This window comes from Notolepis coatsorum, assembly GCF_963971535.1.
Source record: "Notolepis coatsorum genome assembly, chromosome: 10".
Classification (NCBI taxonomy): Eukaryota; Metazoa; Chordata; class Actinopteri; order Aulopiformes; family Paralepididae; genus Notolepis; species Notolepis coatsorum.
In genome coordinates, this window is record NC_140174.1 from 135,856,683 (window position 1) to 135,876,682 (window position 20,000).

Genomic DNA, 20,000 nt, shown 5'->3' on the forward strand with positions numbered 1-20,000 from the left:
CAGGTGAGTAGAGACATGTGGGTAGAGACAGGTGAGTAGAGACAGGTGAGTAGAGACAGGTGGATAGAGACAGGTGAGTAGAGACAGGTGAGTAGAGACAGGTGAGTAGAGACAGGTGAGTAGAGACAGGTGGGTAGAGACAGGTGAGTAGAGACAGGTGAGTAGAGACAGGTGAGTAGAGACAGGTGAGTAGAGACAGGTGAGTAGAGACAGGTGAGTAGAGACAGGTGGATAAAGACAGGTGAGTAGAGACATGTGGATAAAGACAGGTGAGTAGAGACAGGTGAGTAGAGACAGGTGAGTAGAGACAGGTGAGTAGAGACATGTGGATAAAGACAGGTGAGTAGAGACAGGTGGGTAGAGACAGGTGGATAGAGACAGGTGAGTAGAGACAGGTGAGTAGAGACAGGTGAGTAGAGGCAGGTGAGTAGAGACAGGTGAGTAGAGACAGGTGGATAGAGACAGGTGAGTAGAGACAGGTGAGTAGAGACAGGTGAGTAGAGACAGGTGGGTAGAGACAGGTGAGTAGAGACAGGTGAGTAGAGACAGGTGAGTAGAGACAGGTGGGTAGAGACAGGTGAGTAGAGACAGGTGGGTAGAGACAGGTGAGTAGAGACAGGTGAGTAGAGACAGGTGAGTAGAGACAGGTGAGTAGAGACAGGTGAGTAGAGACAGGTGGGTAGAGACAGGTGAGTAGAGACAGGTGAGTAGAGACAGGTGGGTAGAGACAGGTGAGTAGAGACAGGTGAGTAGAGACAGGTGGGTAGAGACAGGTGGATAGAGACAGGTGAGTAGAGACAGGTGAGTAGAGACAGGTGAGTAGAGACAGGTGAGTAGAGACAGGTGAGTAGAGACAGGTGAGTAGAGACAGGTGAGTAGAGACAGGTGGATAGAGACAGGTGAGTAGAGACAGGTGAGTAGAGACAGGTGGGTAGAGACAGGTGAGTAGAGACAGGTGGGTAGAGACAGGTGAGTAGAGACAGGTGGGTAGAGACAGGTGAGTAGAGACAGGTGAGTAGAGACAGGTGGGTAGAGACAGGTGAGTAGAGACAGGTGAGTAGATAGGTGTAAGTAGAGACAGGTGAGTAGAGACAGGTGAGTAGAGACAGGTGGGTAGAGACAGGTGAGTAGAGACAGGTGGGTAGAGACAGGTGAGTAGAGACAGGTGAGTAGAGACAGGTGGGTAGAGACAGGTGAGTAGACAGGTGAGTAGACAGGTGGGTAGAGACAGGTGAGTAGAGACAGGTGGGTAGACAGGTGTAAGTAGAGACAGGTGAGTAGAGACAGGTGAGTAGAGACAGGTGAGTAGAGACATGTGGGTAGAGACAGGTGGGTAGAGACAGGTGAGTAGACAGGTGAGTATACAGGTGGGTAGAGACAGGTGAGTAGAGACAGGTGAGTAGACAGGTGAGTAGACAGGTGGGTAGAGACAGGTGAGTAGAGACAGGTGAGTAGAGACAGGTGAGTAGAGACAGGTGGGTAGAGACAGGTGGGTAGACAGGTGTAAGTAGAGACAGGTGAGTAGAGACAGGTGAGTAGAGACAGGTGGGTAGAGACAGGTGGGTAGAGACAGGTGAGTAGAGACAGGTGAGTAGACAGGTGAGTAGACAGGTGGGTAGAGACAGGTGAGTAGAGACAGGTGGGTAGACAGGTGTAAGTAGAGACAGGTGAGTAGAGACAGGTGGGTAGAGACAGGTGAGTAGACAGGTGAGTAGACAGGTGGGTAGAATGAATGAATGAATGAATGAATGAATGAATGAATGAATGAATGAATGAATGAATGAAAACTTTATTTAACAGATTGCAGAATGGGTACAATACAGTACGGCTCAATACATACAATTGTTAAGGGGATGCAGACCTGAGAAAGACGTTTGTCTTGTTTCCATCAGGGTCCCCCATTTTCAATTCATATAGACATTTATGACATACATAACATACATGACATTTATGGCATAGGGACATATAGGTATTTAGTACTGATACATTTGTGACATAGGCGGTATTCAAATATACAGTACTGTTACCCCTAGATCCTGACCGAGTATATACATATGATGGGGAGGGGACTGTACATTAGGAGGGGGTGGGTGGGTGGGAGGGGAATATACATACGGCGGGGAGGGAATATATACATGCGGTGGGGAGGAGACTGTCTATTAGGAGGTGGTGGGGGTTTTGGGCATTTACGGTGGCCAGTTTCGAATTGCAGCCTCCCGTAGGTGCTCTTTAAGGGCGGTTTTGAATGTGGGCAGGGATTCACATTCCTTTACAGCTTTGGGTAGGGCGTTCCACATTGTTGTGGCATAATTGCGAAACGTGTTTAGTCCCTTGTTTGAGCCGAATCTGGGTTTAACATGATTTGTTGAGCTTCCTCTGGTGTAGTGGTTGTGGTATTCACTGACCTTTGGGAAGTATTTTGACATGTACATGGGCACCCCGGTCGTATAGTGTATCTTGTAGACCAGGCCCATTGCAAGTTGCTGTACTCTGTCGTCTACTCTAAGCCATCCTAGGTTGGCAAAGTGGGCAGGGGTGAGGTGGGTTCTGGGGTTCAGGTCAAGTAGTAGTCTGACCAGTTTGTTTTGTGATGTTTGTAATTTTGTTTTAAGCGCCTTTGAGGTGCTTTGGTACCATGAGGTGCACGCATAGTCATAGTACCCTTGAATGAGTGCTCCTGCCAGAGTCCTCAGGGTATTCTTGTTTACCAGAGAGGAGATCCGGTACAAGAATCTAGTTCGTTGGTTGACTTTTTTTATTACATTGGATGCCATTTTGTCACAGGAAAGATTTGCCTCTAGGATGGAACCCAGGTAGGTAATTTCGTCTTTCCTTGTGACAATATTGTCACCCACTGTAACTGAGAAGCCGTCGGTCTTGCTGAGTTTGTTATTTGAACCGAAGAGAATGGACTCTGTTTTGCCCATGTGTAATGATAGTTTGTTATCAGCGAGCCATATGCAGATTTTGCCTAGTTCCGTGCTGAGGGTTTTTTCAACCTGCAATTTGTTCTTGTCAGAGACCAGCAGGGCTGAGTCGTCCGCAAACAGGAACAAGTTGCAGTCACAGGCTGACGACATGTCATTTGCATAAATTAGGAAGAGTAGCGGTCCTAGTATGCTTCCTTGTGGAACACCACAGCTCACTGTGAGGGGGGGGGATAGAGTACCGTTTACCTCTACCATCTGTTCTCTCCCCTCCAGGTAGGATTGCATCCAGCTCACTGATAGGCTATCAAAACCAATTGCTTTTAGCTTGTCCATTAGAATGGAGTGATTGACAGTGTCGAAGGCCTTTTGTAGGTCCAGCATGACCATGCCGCAGTATTTGCCAGCGTCCACCTCTTGTTTGATGTGGTCGTTCAAATAGAGGAGGCATGTGTCAGTGGAGTGGGACGTTCTGAAGCCAGATTGGAATTCGTAGATTAGGTTTTTTTCCGCCAGGTACTTTTCGACCTGTTCGTAGACTATTTTCTCCATGACTTTCGAGATGGAGGTAAGAATAGAAACAGGGCGGTAGTTGCCTGGGTCTAATTTGCTGCCCTTTTTGTGTAGAGGGGTCACTCTCGCAATTTTGAAGTCCTTGGGGACGTGCCCCTGTTTTATAGAGAGGTTTATTATGTGTGTGATGACTGGGGTGATGGCGGCTGCTGCGTCTCTGAGGAATTTGGAGGGGATGTTGTCATGGCCAGTGGCCTTGTTAGGTTGGAGGGCGCTCAATTTTTTGAGTACCTCATCGGTTGTTACCATTTCAAGTTTGAAGTCGTCTTTGTGGACCCCTAGGTTTTTGTAGTATGCTACTATGTGTTCTACCCCATAATGCCCTGAGTGGGAGGGTAGTTTGTTTACCAGTGTTGTGGCTATGTTTGTGAAGAAGATGTTTAAGTAATTGGCTACATCCAGCTTGTCTGTGATGAGCGTGTTGTCCGTCTTTATGTTTATGTTTGAGAATCTGGTTTTAAGTTTTTTACTGCAGCCTAGTTGATTATTGAGTAATTTCCAAAGTTCGCGGGGTTTGTTTTTGTTTTCCTCAGTTTTGTCGTTGATGAAATTTCTTTTTGCGGTTCTGATCATGGTGTTTACGTCATTTCTTAGTCTGTTTCTTTGGATTTTTAGTTCAACCACGTGGGCTTGGAGTTCACTGTTTGAGCTTTTGGAAAGCTTTGTCTGACTTTTATGAAGTTCAGAGACAGGTGAGTAGAGACAGGTGAGTAGACAGGTGAGTAGACAGGTGGGTAGAGACAGGTGAGTAGAGACAGGTGAGTAGACAGGTGGGTAGAGACAGGTGGGTAGAGACAGGTGAGTAGAGACAGGTGAGTAGACAGGTGAGTAGACAGGTGGGTAGAGACAGGTGGGTAGAGACAGGTGAGTAGAGACAGGTGAGTAGACAGGTGAGTAGACAGGTGGGTAGAGACAGGTGGTTAGAGACAGGTGAGAATGCCCAGGTAGGAACAGCTGATGAGAGCTGACAGGTAGAGGAGATGACATGGGGGAGTGGGTAATGAGCCTCCTGTCATGTCTCCCTCTCTCCGGCTCCAAAGAGCCCTCCCCCTCTGGTTCCGGAAGATTCTTCTCTATGGCGGTAGCCTCTAGCAAAAGTAAAGATTAGCCAGTAACTTTACTATGCAACGCAGAAACCCACGTGTCTCTGAGATTCTTACACTGTTTTGTAGATTTTCTTCGTGCCTGTTTGAAAAACCAAGGAAAAGTGATAGAAAAATGACAGCTTTTAAACCCTAACAACCAATCGCCGCTGTGTTCATTTTATATTAAATCTCTATTATAATCTCTGAGAGCCGTGGGCTTCTCTGCTGCACGGTCAAATTATTGTGGCTAATTTTGCCAGAGGCGACAGCCACAGAGACGGCTCTCCCAGAAGCAGACATTCTCTCCGACATCCAGAAGAAACACGGCCCCAGCTGCACGCGCCGCCGGGCTCAGCACACGTCTGACTGGATGTCAGGGAGGAGAGAACTAAATAGGCTGGGTTTTCACGACAGAACGATAGATAATAAATGTATATACTACGATGTTTAAAGCGTACGTGTGATCGTGCATTTGTTTTTAAATGTGTTTGCACAAATCAGGAAATTGTGAGGGTGCCGGTATCAACTTTTCCTCCCCTGCCTGCCGCTGCTTTTCCTTTTAGACGCAAGGAAATGACCTAACGGACACAAGGAAATTACCTAACGGACACAAGGACATTACCTAACGGACACAAGGACATTACCTAACGGACACAAGGACATTACCTAACGGACACAAGGAAATTACCTAACGGACACAAGGAAATGACCTAACGGACACAAGGACATTACCTAACGGACACAAGGAAATGACCTAACGGACACAAGGACATTACCTAACGGACACAAGGACATTACCTAACGGACACAAGGAAATTACCTAACGGACACAAGGAAATGACCTAACGGACACAAGGAAATGACCTAACGGACACAAGGACATTACCTAACGGACACAAGGACATTACCTAACGGACACAAGGACATTACCTAACGGACACAAGGACATTACCTAACGGACACAAGGACATTACCTAACGGACACAAGGACATTACCTAACGGACACAAGGAAATGACCTAACGGACACAAGGAAATGACCTAACGGACACAAGGACATTACCTAACGGACACAAGGAAATGACCTAACGGACACAAGGACATTACCTAACGGACACAAGGACATTACCTAACGGACACAAGGACATTACCTAACGGACACAAGGAAATGACCTAACGGACACAAGGAAATGACCTAACGGACACAAGGAAATGACCTAACGGACACAAGGACATTACCTAACGGACACAAGGACATTACCTAACGGACACAAGGAAATGACCTAACGGACACAAGGACATTACCTAACGGACACAAGGAAATGACCTAACGGACACAAGGAAATGACCTAACGGACACAAGGAAATGACCTAACGGACACAAGGACATTACCAAAATGGACGCAATATCCAAAAAATAAAAATAAAATTGAAAAATCGTTATACTGTCTTTTACTAGTGTGCACTCTGCTACTAAGGAATCTACCTTGCCTACTTACCTACTATGCTAATATGCACTCAAGTCTGTAGCACTCAAGTTCAACATCACTTACCCTTACTGTAGCTGCCAGAGTTGTGCCCTTCCTGCTGACTTGTTGTACAGAACTTGTAAGTCGCTTTGGATAAAAGTGTTAGCTAAATGAAAATGTAATGTTACAGTACAAAATAAAGAGAGAGAGAGAGCGAGGGAGGGAGGGAGAGAATATGAACTGGATGATAGGCAGGTGAGACTCAGGCCCCGTCCACACGAACGCTGGGTTTAATTAGGCTGACCAAACGTCCTCTTTTGCCCGGACATGTCCTCTTTTCACGCCCTGTCCGGGACGTCCGGGGGGGGGTTTATTAATTCATCGAAATGTCCGGGGTTTCACTGTTTTTCAGTTTCAGTTTCAGTTTCACGGCCCTTTGCGAGCATCTGAAGGCTCGGGGCTGCATTTTTCGCCGAACATATAAATTACTGAATTAAAGCGCTATTCGTTGCCGTTCGAATGCCATCTGGATCGCCAAAATCCGTGCGTCGGTTCTCGAGTTACATGCCGATATGTCAGGCATGCAACTTTTTACATGGCATTATCCAACCGGACTCCCGGAGAAGCATGCAGCTGCAGAGCCGCAGAGCCAGCGGCGCTCTCTGGGCCGCGCGCTGACGGCCGCGCTGTGAGGCAATAGTATCCAGCTGCAGGACGAGAGCACCAATACTCAGGACCGCAACACTTTAAGGACCCACACTTTAAGGACCCTCGCTTCCATTGGCTGATTTGGGTCACATGACCGTCCCACCCAATGGCTGAATTGGAGTATTGCACTGTGGGATTGATTGATTGATTGATTGAAAACTTTATTAACAGATTGCAGAATGGGTACAGTACAGCTCAATACACACAATTGTTAAGGGGGTGCAGACCAGAGAAAGACCTCAAAGCAGTACTGTTACATTTGTGACATAGAGTAAATATATACAAGGGGGAGGGAACTGTACATTTATGATGAATTGAAAATGGGGGACCCTGATGTAAACAAGACTTGCACGATTTTGCGTGCCGCGTGGGAGCAAATTCGAGACACATATTCGGTGTCCCACGGTCTCCTCTATGGCCGTGAATATTTTCACACGGATCGGAATCACGGCGTGCCCGTGGCACACTTTACCGTTTCGGCGAGTTTATTCCACGCTATGTCCTCTTTTTTGGAAATCAAAATATGGTCACCCTAGTTTAATGTAACCGTGATTGTATGTGCGCAGTTGCACTGTTCGGCCACACACAACCGGGGATTTGCTACACTGCAACCGCGGTCTTTGAAACCGGTGGCCAGGGTGGAGTTGTGCGGTTTTGCAGTTGCGTGTGGGCATAGCAACCGAGGTTATTCCCAGTGTTTACAGCATCGCTGTCGCAATTATTCCCCATGTTCACGGCAGACCGCGGGGTAGAGAGATTAGAGCAGAGCCAACTACACCAGTGTTTACAGCAGAGCTGTCCCAAGTAGCGTTATATGAAAATGATTGTAACAAACTTTTGTTCAAAACGTATCGTCTGTGTTGAAGAGTGTTGTGATCGACTGATGTCTGTTGACGCTCAGAGTAAACATGTAGCTGCAGCTAAACTAAACTCATGTGTTGTCAAGTTATTGTTATAAGGAACCCAGTCCAGACTGCATCCCCTTAACAATTGTTTGTATTGAGCCGTATTGTATTGTACCCATTCTGCAATCTGTTAAATAACGTTTACATCCATTTCATATCGGTAACGTTACCACATTACGTTAGCATTTAAGCTATATACTATACATGGATATAGCCATTCACATTAGCATGTAGCTAACAACACCGGCGGTCTTTTGTGAGACTAAACTATCCGCTCTTGGTGGTAAATTGTGTTGCTGATGGTTTTGTTTCATCAACAAAATGAGAGGCAGAACACAGTGAATGTATCCGTTTGTTTATTGCAGTTTCTTTCTTTGCTGAAAATATATGTTCCGTTGGCAAAATGATCAATAGGGTCCAGCTGTGCTTCTAAACAGGAAGTTTACTTCTTCTTCTTCAGTAAATTAATGGCAGATCGCGACCCAACAGGAAATTTAGTGAGCGTTCAGTCTTTTCTGATTGGTTGAAATGGCCTTCATGTCTGAACAACATCGCCGCCTACTGCTTTGGCATTGTATTACATTGTACTAAATGTATCTGTTGCTGGGTTCCAGCTCTGCCGTGAGTACGCAGTTATACACGGTTGTCCACCTGTGTTCACCGTGTGGACGGAGTTTTATTTTTTCAAACTTCGGTCATATTAAATCCAAACTCTCGTGTGGACAGGGCCTCAGCTCACTGTTAAGAAAGGGTTTTCTCTGTATCGCCACTGCAATCCAACAGCAAGCGTTAAAGCGGTAGAGTAGAGGTAACTGCAGAACAAACACAGGAACACATCTTCATGTACAGTAGTTTACCTGGACGCTCTCCTCAGCCCTCTGAGTGCAGTACATCATGGTGGTGAAGGTGAGGGTGGTGATGAGGCCTCCCAGGAAGTGTTGAACACTCATACTCAACACCGCCATACCTGGAAGACACACAGACACACACACAGTTCAGACATGCCCGAGAAAGACAATATAAAAAAAAATCGTCCTCTTCTGAGAGGAAAAAGGTAGGATGGCCTAGAGGTAAAGAGGCCGGCCGGTAACCAAAAGGTTGCTGGTTCGATCCCCGTCTCCGACAGGAGGGTGTACTCCGTCTGTGAGCTGGTGACTGAAGGGTGGCCGGTGTTACCTATTCATCTAGTATTATCTATGGTGCTCACCATCTTGCCTAAGTGACCTTGAGCAAGGCACTGAACCCCAAAAACTACTCCAGGGGGCGCTGCACTGCCCTGCACTCTGACCTCTCTGATGACATACATATGTGTGGGGGACTGTGTGTGTGTGTAACTAGGAGAGATATGCGAAAAGACTAATTTAAATTGTTCTGAAGGATCAGATTAAACCGAATATATATATTTATTTATATATATATATTTAATTGTATTTGTATATCCCCTGATATCCCTTGTATATTATCTATCTAGGTCGTCCTCGGACGGGCCCTCCATCGGTGCTTCCAGTCATCCCGATCCTCCATGCATCTGGCTAGCTCGCCGGTGCTTTCTGTTCCCACATCTCTCCTGAGTACGTCCACATAGGTTAACGTGGGACGTCCTCGTGATCGATGCCCGTGTGTTGGTTCCCACAGTACAAGTTTGCTGGTTGGCATCTCATGGTGTCTCTGGCAGTGACCTGCCAGCCTCATTCTCCTGACTGCCACTTTATCGCTCACCTTTAGCACCCCCCCATACAAGTTTGCATTAGTGACATGCTCATCCCTGTTGATGTTGAGCACCACACGCATCATTCTGGTGTAGCACCCATCCAAGGACTTCTGCAGGGTGGGCTTCAAGGTCCAGCATTCACTGCCATACAAAAGGACAGACTCAACTGTTGCATGAAAGAAGTTGAGCTTGATTTGACGGGGGAGGTTGGATTTCCACACACTGGTCATGCCGTTCAGAGCCCTCCACGCAAGTGCCTTCCTCACTTTAAGGTCTTGCTCGGACGAGTTGACCCACGAGCCCAGGTACTTGAAATCACTGACTTCCTTTAGAGCAGAGCCTCCTGTTGTCCTTAGAGGTGGATGATCCGGGAGGATGTTATACATTATGACCTCGGTTTTCTTGGCATTTAGCCTAAGGCCAACCTTGGCGCACTCCGTCTCCACTCTGCACAGGAGTTCCTGTGCCTGCTCCACCTGGTCAGAGAGCAGGCTGATGTCGTCCGCATAGTCAAGGTCTGTTAGGACCTTTGTACAATATTCCTTGTACAATATGCATTGAATATCCCTTCTAGTCTACTGAACATCCCATAATAGTCTCCATTCTACCATTGGACGAGACCTTGGTGCCAGGTCGCCATACCCCTCAGACCAGGTTCAATCGTACCGCTCAACATGTATGGACAAGTCCTAGTTCCGCGTAGGAATATGTCTACCGCACCACTAATGGTACTATTTGTTCATAGTGCGTATATATACTGCGCTATTAAAGTAGAGCTTTCTTTTAGTCCAGTTCCTTACCCTCCAACAGAGTGACAGACGCAAAAGCCTCCCCGCGAACCACGTGTGGGCAGTAAGGCCAATTCGGCCCAGTATCGGCATTGAGACATCGTGTATATTAATATTTGAATAGTCATATTTGGCACTATATCGTCGAGTTGGACGTATTCTATTAAGCTAATAATAGTCTATTCATATGTAGTGCCTCGTGCGGTAAGAGTTCTATAGTAATCAGCACCCCCATCGTTTCGGGCATCAGCTGGACGCTTATCCAGGGTGGTTGACCCCACTTGAAGCTGCACCCGAGGAGCTCCAGGCCAAAGAGCGAGTGGACCTGTATATTGGATTATTCTACCGACGACGGCTAGCCTTCCCCGGCTTGGATTATGCTTTGAGTACTTTGATTATTCTATGGATAAAGGCCAACACTGCGGTGTGTTGGAAATACCCCCCCCGGAGAGGACGACAGGTGAGAAGACGCTCTACACGACGAGGTCGCCTCACGTCTCTCCATCGTGGACCGGAGGACGCCGGCCACAGAGAGTCCAACTGCTTTCATCTGTGGATCGAGGATCGCTGGGCACCGGGTTGCACGACTGTGGGCTCTCCCAGGATACCCTCGGCCAGACGGGATACAGCCAGACTCTACCCCCCCCCCCCCTCCAGCTGTCCTACAAGCAGTCGGAACCTTCCCCTAGTGTATCCAGCTATATAATCATTCAAGTATCATTGCTATTGTTCCCTAAATATTCCAGGTTGTATATTTGCTTCCTGCGCAATCAGAGATTGGACATTCGATATTGATCTACCTACGAATACTCATTTGCCATAAAAGTGCATACTATTTCAAATCATAAATGTAATTAAGTGATCGTTGTACATACCTTTTGCTATGTATTATTATTAAACGCAGACTTTCGACTTGGTACATTTGTGTTGGATCCGTTTCATCAGGTGGGAGTGTTTATCATAATTATTTATACCTAGTACTGGGTGGCCAGAGTCTAAAGTACAAGAGGTAGTGGTAGTAAGTATCATATCTAACCATACAGTCAGGGAATTGTACCCCTCAGTTACAATTGGTCCTTCGAGCCGGATGGTAATCAGTGTAATATTAATATAGTGTTATTAATATTAAAATGGCCTATGATGAACACTCCACGAAACGATCCTCCTAACCAACAACGCCCGCGGCGCAAACGACAGCTCCCTCAGTACCTAGAGGCTTACGCTGTCAGTCAACAACCTAGTCTTCTACCAACAGTAAACGCGGTAAAACTAGAAAGTAAAATTATGTCTAACCCTAACGACCAGGCTACCCCGACTATAGAGGCCCCTATGGGTTCTAACGTAACTGACCCAGCTCACGGTGGGGACCAGGGGGAACCAGACATGACTTTACACCCCGCCAATACCGAAGAAGTAGTCCCCGACGAGTCCCGGGAGGAAGACAACACTACCGAGAGAGAACTCGGCACGGAAGAAGATGAGGAGAGCACCGTGGAGATAGAGCTCCAAGACTCCGCACGGAGTACCCCAAGGGACGGCTCCCCTATACAACCGTCTTCTCCCAGCGAGGCAGAGAGGACACTACAGCAGGCATTCCTCGTCAGCCTGAAAGCCTCTACTGAACGCGATAGACTCCAGGGTGAACGCGATCGATTGCAGATACAGCAACGGAGCGAAGAAGAGCACATACGCCTGGAAATAAGACGCATTCAGATGGAAGAGAATATGGCAAGAGACCGGGCCGACGCCCAGCGCGCCGCCACCGGTGCCCAGAGAGAATCGGATCTCACCAAGCGCGAAGCCGAGCGCGACAGAGCACAAGCGCAACTAATAGAACAGCTGATCAGAAGGACAACACCCCCTCCCTCCACCAGAGGCTCCAGGAACTCGTCTAGACATCACTCCAGGGCGGCATCCCCTAGCCGAGTAAGCGACCCTGAACTTGACCAACAGACGAGGTCTATACCCCCCGCAGACCCCCTTCCCCAACCGGTCCAAGCGAGACCCAGCCACCGGGAAGGAGCAGCATACACTGCGGAGAGGCTAAATCAGAGACTACAAGCCCTGGATGACCTAACGGAAGACGAAGAGGAAGAGGAGGAGAACCACGCCCGACGACAGCACAGTACTCTACCGGACCAGGAGGTCCAGTACAGCCCAGGCTATACCCCCGCGGAGCTGCGCTACAGACCCCCGACGCTATTCACGGGTGAGCACGACGCACGACCCGCACCGAGGAACAGCACCTGGACCAGCGGGCCATGGTACACAGCCGGTACCAGCCCACGCCAAGGAGCAGGAGGAGACTCGCCTAGGAGGCCTCTCCCCCAACGCTCGCCGATGTATCAACAATCCGCGTCATACATTGGCACACCTATGGTACCAGACTTCACCCAGGAGAACCGGGCCCAGTATACGGAGCTCCGCATGTGTCTGGAGACAATGTTGGTGGATGTCATTGATGAACGCCATAAATACGTGATACTACTGAAGCATTTAAAGGTACCCCGCGCGCACAACATAGCGCTCGCCTACGCCACTTCCACGACCCCATACACCGCAGCGCTGGTAGCGTTGGACCAGAGATATGGACGTATATGGGATTACGTGATCCAGGAGATCAGGCACATCGACCGCCTACCCCCAGCAACAGACAATCGAGCACTGGACGACCGGTCCATCAGAGTGCAGTCCCTAGTAGGGATGCTGGGAGCGCAGAGGGAAAAGGGTAGGCATGAACTATACGCCAACTCAAATGTAGAGAGGATCTTGGAGAAGCTACCGCCCGCCCGACAGGAGCGCTTTAGGCGGCAGAGAGACCACCGAGACCCTAATGGCCTCGAACCGAACCTCCTCGATCTAGCCGACTTCCTGGCGAGAGAAGTCAGCAGCTTACGGCTAGATACATTCGGACGGAGCACCCCTGGCTCCAGAGAAGGAACCAGGAGACTAAATGATGGAAGAAGATCGGTGACTGTCATGCACCAATCGGAGTCAGTGCCAAGCAGTAGGAGCCACAGTACCCCCTCAAGAAAGGAGAAGTGGAAGATAGTGTGCCCCTACTGTGAGAAAGAACACTGGCTGTCACAATGTGACTCATTCCCCAAGATGAATGCGGAGGAAGCGAGTCAATGGATAAAGTCCAACAGACGCTGTTTTCGCTGTGCGCGATCACACATGGCAGCCGAATGCCGCTTAAAGAAAACGTGCAGTCGGTGCGATGGAGCCCATCTGGACATACTCCACGACAGTAACAGACGGCGGCCTCCACCCGCACCATCAAGCAGCAAAGCAAGCGTCATGTACATCGACCCCGCCAGCAGCAGCGGAGCCAGAGTGCTCTTAAAGGTAGTCCGTGTGACATTGAGCTACCAGAATAAAGTCATGGACACTTACGCCGTCCTTGATGACGGGTCAGAGAAGACCCTTCTGCTCGCGTCCGCTGCGGCCCAGCTAGGGCTGCGGGGGAGCGAAAACCAAATGACAATTCGGACAATAAGAAGAGATTTGAAAACGATAAAGGGCGAGAATGTCTCATTCTCTATCGCAGTGGTTCCCAAAGTCGGGGTCGCGACCCAAAGGTGGGCCGCGAGCAGCCACGGGTGGGCCGCGAGATGATTTAAAAAAAATTTATAAAAAAAAAATATATATATATATATTATTATTATTTTTTTTATTTTTTTATTTTTTTATTTTAATTTTTTTTGTCAGGCCACTGAACTTAGAAGCAGGCCAGGACAGTGTTTCTAGTTGTATTCTAAAATTCTATTCTATTGTATTCTAAAATGTGACTATATGGTTTTATATTAACTTAATAAATAAACAAAAACGAAAAATCTACTTATTTCAACGAACATTTCAAACTAAATAACAGATTATGCACATAAAACGCTGAAAACAACCTAAGCAACAATAGTATTTTAATGAGGCTATTATTATTATCATTATTATTTTGCAACAAGTTAGCCCTCTCATAAATAGCACATATAAATGAATAACTAACTTGAACTAACTTAATAGGATTGAAGTGATATTTGGCTTAAAAAATCGGTCACCTGACAAAAAAAAAAAAAAAAAAGCCAGACGATGTGCATTGGGCCGCGGCTCTCTGACGCCTTATTTTCTGGGCCCCGGCCTGAAAAGTTTGGGAACCCCTGCTCTATCGCAGCAAGCGGCCAGCCCGAGCGACGGTACAGGATTACAGACGCTTTCACCAGCCAAGAAATAGGACTGTCGCGGTACACATACCCCGTAGCCAAGCTGATGGAGAAATATGTACATCTACGCAAGCTACCGATCCCACTCATAGACGGTGCTACCCCGACACTGTTGATAGGCTCCGACCATGCAGACCTCATTGTCCCGATAGACCGGGTTCATACCGGACCCAGAGGCTGTCCTGCAGCAGTCGAGACCCGCCTAGGATGGACTCTCCAAGGCCCACTCGCCAAATCTCTCAACCGAACCACAGCCACTAGCTGTCTCCACTCCCGAGTCACAGAGGGAGACACCGCACTCCTGCAGCATGTAGAGAGGCTATGGACCTTAGAACAAATGCCCTTTAAGAACGAAAAGAAAGACATTCGCTCTAAAGACGACATCTACGCCATTAACCTCCTCGAGACGGGAACAAAGAGAGTCCCAGTCAGCGGCGTGTTGAGATACGCCACGCCACTCCTGCGGCGGGAAGGGATGCCTACCTTTCACGCAAAGAAAGACGCCACAGAGCGGTACCTACTAAACACAGAGCGGCGCTTAGCCAAGGACCCCGCCCAAGAAAGTGTATACCGCGCTGAGATTGAGAAGCTCATCACAGCGGGACACGTCACAAAGATTGACATTAAAGAGGCCGACCAGACGACTGAATCGTGGTACGTGCCCCACCACAAGGTTCATCACAACGGCAAAGACCGCATCGTGTTTAACTGCAGCTACCAGATCGGATCCCAAAATCTGAATAAAGAGCTATTGCCCGGTCCTACACTCGGCCCCTCCCTACTAGGCGTACTACTCCGCTTCCGCCAGGACAAGGTGGCTATCAGCGGGGATATCAAAGGGATGTTCCTGCAGGTGAGATTAGTAGAGGAGGACAAGCCCCTGTTGCGGTTCCTATGGAGAGAGAGGCCAGGAGATGAGCACCCAGCCATCTACCAATGGGAAGTCCTCCCTTTCGGAACTACATGCAGCCCATGCTGTGCTACATTTGCACTACAGAGACATGTCGCAGAGGACCCAGCAGCGGACGAAGAGGTCCGACACAGTGTGAAGAACAGCTTCTACGTAGATAACTGTCTACAAAGCGTTTCGACCCAGGAAGAAGCCGAGGCTCTCCTACTTAAACTCCGCGCCTCTCTGATCAAAGGCGGCTTTGATCTCAGGCAGTGGGCCAGCAGCGATCCGCACGTACTGCGCAGCCTCTCCTCCGCGGACAAGGCAGCGAGCAGCGAGACCTGGATGGCCACAATCCCAGGAGAAGCCCAAGAGATGACACTAGGACTAGTGTGGCGCTTCAAAACAGATTCGCTCCACTATAGACACAAACCCCTGACCACGGAGCAGGGAAGGTCGACGGCAATACCGACCACCAGACGGAGTGTGTACAGAACACTCGCCCGACAATATGACCCGTTAGGATGTATACTACCGTACACCACCAGGGCAAAGATGATTGTACGAGCATTGTGGGACAAGGACCAGGGCTGGGACGACCCCATTCCCGCACACCTTGCATCCACCTGGAGAGAGTGGGAGATGGAACTCCACTCACTCCCAGGCGTTAATATACGCCGAAGCTACTTCCCACCCACGGTGAGGCCAGAGACATGTAAAATGGATCTACACGTCTTCAGTGACGCCTCCGAGGTCGCCTACGGATCAGTAGCCTACTTGCGGGCCCAAGAAGAGGGGGGAGAGATCTACACAGCATTCATCCTCGCCCGCTCGAGAATAGCCCCACGCAAGCAACAGTCTATCCCACGTCTAGAGCTCTGCGCAGCCCTCGCAGGAGCGCATCTAGCCACGCTCATCCAACGTGAGCTCACCATTCCGGTGCATAGAACAATCCTGTGGTCAGATTCCATGACAGTACTCGCCTGGATCAAATCGGATTCATGCAAATACAAAGTCTTCGTGGGAGTCAGAGTCACTGAGATTCAAGAGTTAACCGGAGAGTTAACCGGAGAAGCAAACTGGCGCTATGTTGATACAAAACACAACCCAGCTGACGTCATCACCCGGGGAATGTCCCTAGATGACTTAACCCGTCATAACATCTACAGTGACGGACCAGCATTCCTCAAGCTCCCGGAAGGAGATTGGCCCACGCCCACCCCGAGGGAAGCAAGTGACGAGGAGGCTGAGAATAAGAAACCCATGTTCTGTGGATTGAACACTGTTGTCTCCGCAGACCCCAACATAGACGATTGCATTACCATAGAGAGTGCGCAGCAACGGACATTCCTGCGGCACCACCCAGAGATTAAGTCCCCCGCTGATATGTCAGCAGCTGACTACGAGGAAGCAGAACTGCTTCTACTGCAACGAGCCCAGAGAGACTTGTTCCCCGATGAACTAGACTGTCTACAGGGAGGAAAGCCCGTCCCATCAGACAGCAGATTGATTCATCTGGCCCCCGAGAGTGACACACATACCCTCATCAGAGTAGGTGGTCGCCTGCGGAGAGCCCCCAATTTACCGGATGACATTAAGTACCCGATCGTATTGAACAGCCGACACAAGGTCACAGAGCTGATTATAAAGAAATACGACGAGGATGTACACCACGCAGGAGCAGAGAGAGTCTTCGCGGAAATCAGACGTCGTTACTGGATACTTCAAGGAAGAGAGGCGGTGCGACGCTTCCAGCGAACCTGTCTAGACTGCCGAAAGTGGCGCGCGCAGCCCAACATACCACGGATGGCTGACCTACCTCCATGTCGCCTCCGACTCGGCGACAAGCCATTCCACTCAACAGGCATGGACTGTTTTGGCCCGCTGCACATAAAGAAAGGAAGAGGCACCGAGAAGCGGTGGGGTATTGTATTCAAATGCATGACCACCAGAGCGATACATATCGAGCTCCTTCCGACAATGAGCGCAGACTCATTCCTTATGGCCTTCCGAAGATTCACATCACGGAAAGGAAAACCGTCTACATTATTGTCCGATCACGGGACAAACTTCAAAGGCGGAGAAAGAGAGCTGAGGGAGAGCTTCCAAGCTATGGGCCCAGAACTGAAGACCCACCTCGCTCCAGCCCAGATTGACTTCCAATTCAACCCCCCAAACGCACCCCACTTCGGTGGAACTTGGGAACGAGAAGTACGTTCTATAAAGACAGCCCTGTACGCAGTACTTGGGGCCCAGACTGTGGCGGAAGAAGTCCTAATGACAGTCCTCACGGAGATTGAGGGAGTATTGAACTCAAAGCCCCTCGGTTACGTCTCCAGTGATGTAGCAGATGTCGACCCAGTCACCCCCAACACCCTCCTGATGGGGCGGCTAGATCCCGCGTTACCCCAGACAATGTACCGGCCTGAAGAAGCGAACGGCCGACGAATGTGGAGGTACAGCCAAGTATTAGCCGACAAGTTTTGGAGCAGTTTCCTACTGCACTACCTACCGTCTCTACAGACCCGCCAGAAGTGGGTAAAAGAGAGAGACAATTTGACGGAAGGAACAGTCGTCATGATTATTGACCAGTCACTACCCAGAGCTATGTGGCCGGCTGGCCGCGTAAGCAAAGTGATCACCGGTGCCGATGGCAAGGTCCGAGCAGCTGAAGTACTCGTCCAGGGGCGCATTTACACCCGTCCTGTGGCGAGGCTCATAGAACTGCCCCGACTCCCAGACACAATCGATGATGACCATGACCCTATGACTTTGTGAGTTGACTGACCCTTACAGCGAACCCTTGAGTGGTAGACAGTGCGGTTAATCTGTCTCTGCTTAACTAATTGGGTTGGGACCAATTAGGGGGCGGCTGTTCTGAAGGATCAGATTAAACCGAATATATATATTTATTTATATATATATATTTAATTGTATTTGTATATCCCCTGATATCCCTTGTATATTCCTTGTACAATATGCATTGAATATCCCTTCTAGTCTACTGAACATCCCATAATAGTCTCCATTCTACCATTGGACGAGACCTTGGTGCCAGGTCGCCATACCCCTCAGACCAGGTTCAATCGTACCGCTCAACATGTATGGACAAGTCCTAGTTCCGCGTAGGAATATGTCTACCGCACCACTAATGGTACTATTTGTTCATAGTGCGTATATATACTGCGCTATTAAAGTAGAGCTTTCTTTTAGTCCAGTTCCTTACCCTCCAACAGAGTGACAGACGCAAAAGCCTCCCCGCGAACCACGTGTGGGCAGTAAGGCCAATTCGGCCCAGTATCGGCATTGAGACATCGTGTATATTAATATTTGAATAGTCATATTTGGCACTATATCGTCGAGTTGGACGTATTCTATTAAGCTAATAATAGTCTATTCATATGTAGTGCCTCGTGCGGTAAGAGTTCTATAGTAATCAGCACCCCCATCGTTTCGGGCATCAGCTGGACGCTTATCCAGGGTGGTTGACCCCACGTGAAGCTGCACCCGAGGAGCTCCAGGCCAAAGAGCGAGTGGACCTGTATATTGGATTATTCTACCGACGACGGCTAGCCTTCCCCGGCTTGGATTATGCTTTGAGTACTTTGATTATTCTATGGATAAAGGCCAACACTGCGGTGTGTTGGAAATACCCCCCCCGGAGAGGACGACAGGTGAGAAGACGCTCTACACGACGAGGTCGCCTCACGTCTCTCCATCGTGGACCGGAGGACGCCGGCCACAGAGAGTCCAACTGCTTTCATCTGTGGATCGAGGATCGCTGGGCACCGGGTCGCACGACTGTGGGCTCTCCCAGGATACCCTCGGCCAGACGGGATACAGCCAGACTCTACCCCCCCCCCCCTCCAGCTGTCCTACAAGCAGTCGGAACCTTCCCCTAGTGTATCCAGCTATATAATCATTCAAGTATCATTGCTATTGTTCCCTAAATATTCCAGGTTGTATATTTGCTTCCTGCGCAATCAGAGATTGGACATTCGATATTGATCTACCTACGAATACTCATTTGCCATAAAAGTGCATACTATTTCAAATCATAAATGTAATTAAGTGATCGTTGTACATACCTTTTGCTATGTATTATTATTAAACGCAGACTTTCGACTTGGTACATTTGTGTTGGATCCGTTTCATCAGGTGGGAGTGTTTATCATAATTATTTATACCTAGTACTGGGTGGCCAGAGTCTAAAGTACAAGAGGTAGTGGTAGTAAGTATCATATCTAACCATACAGTCAGGGAATTGTACCCCTCAGTTACATAAATTGCCTTGTGTACATTGACAATAAAATAATCTTCTTCCTCTCTCTCCTTCTCCCTCGCTACAGTAAGACAGCAAGAGAGAAAAAGTTATTTTCCTGAAGTAGTCTGAACATCTATTTTACGCCACTGTACTCCTCTTTGCTGTATACTTGCATATATTCCCGCTAATGTCCTCTACGCCACTAAACTCTATTCTATTTCCAGGTTAGAACGGGGGAGCCAAAGAAACAGACGGTAACGCTGGTGATGTCTCCCCTCTCGTGCCCCCCCCCCCCCCCCCCCCAAGCCTCTGAGGGGCAGAGCAGCGAGCGGTGTTAGCTGGGAACACAAGAGGAACCACAGGGCTTCTATCTCTGTCTCGCTGCTCCCTGCCGACACTGAATTATTCACCTGAGCCACTGGAGTTTTGCCGAATAAGACTCTTCTGTTAGCGACACGAGAC

General features: G+C 48.8%; 1 protein-coding gene across 1 annotated transcript in view; it reads right to left on the reverse strand.

Annotated features, from left to right (window-relative positions):
• mfsd3 (major facilitator superfamily domain containing 3) overlaps nt 1–20,000 on the reverse strand; it is a 99,144-nt gene that overhangs the window by 17,932 nt on the left and 61,212 nt on the right. The window contains exon 5 of the mRNA XM_084322717.1: nt 8,524–8,633. Coding sequence (XP_084178843.1) covers nt 8,524–8,633 — 110 coding nt within the window. The remainder of the gene's footprint in view (nt 1–8,523; nt 8,634–20,000) is intronic.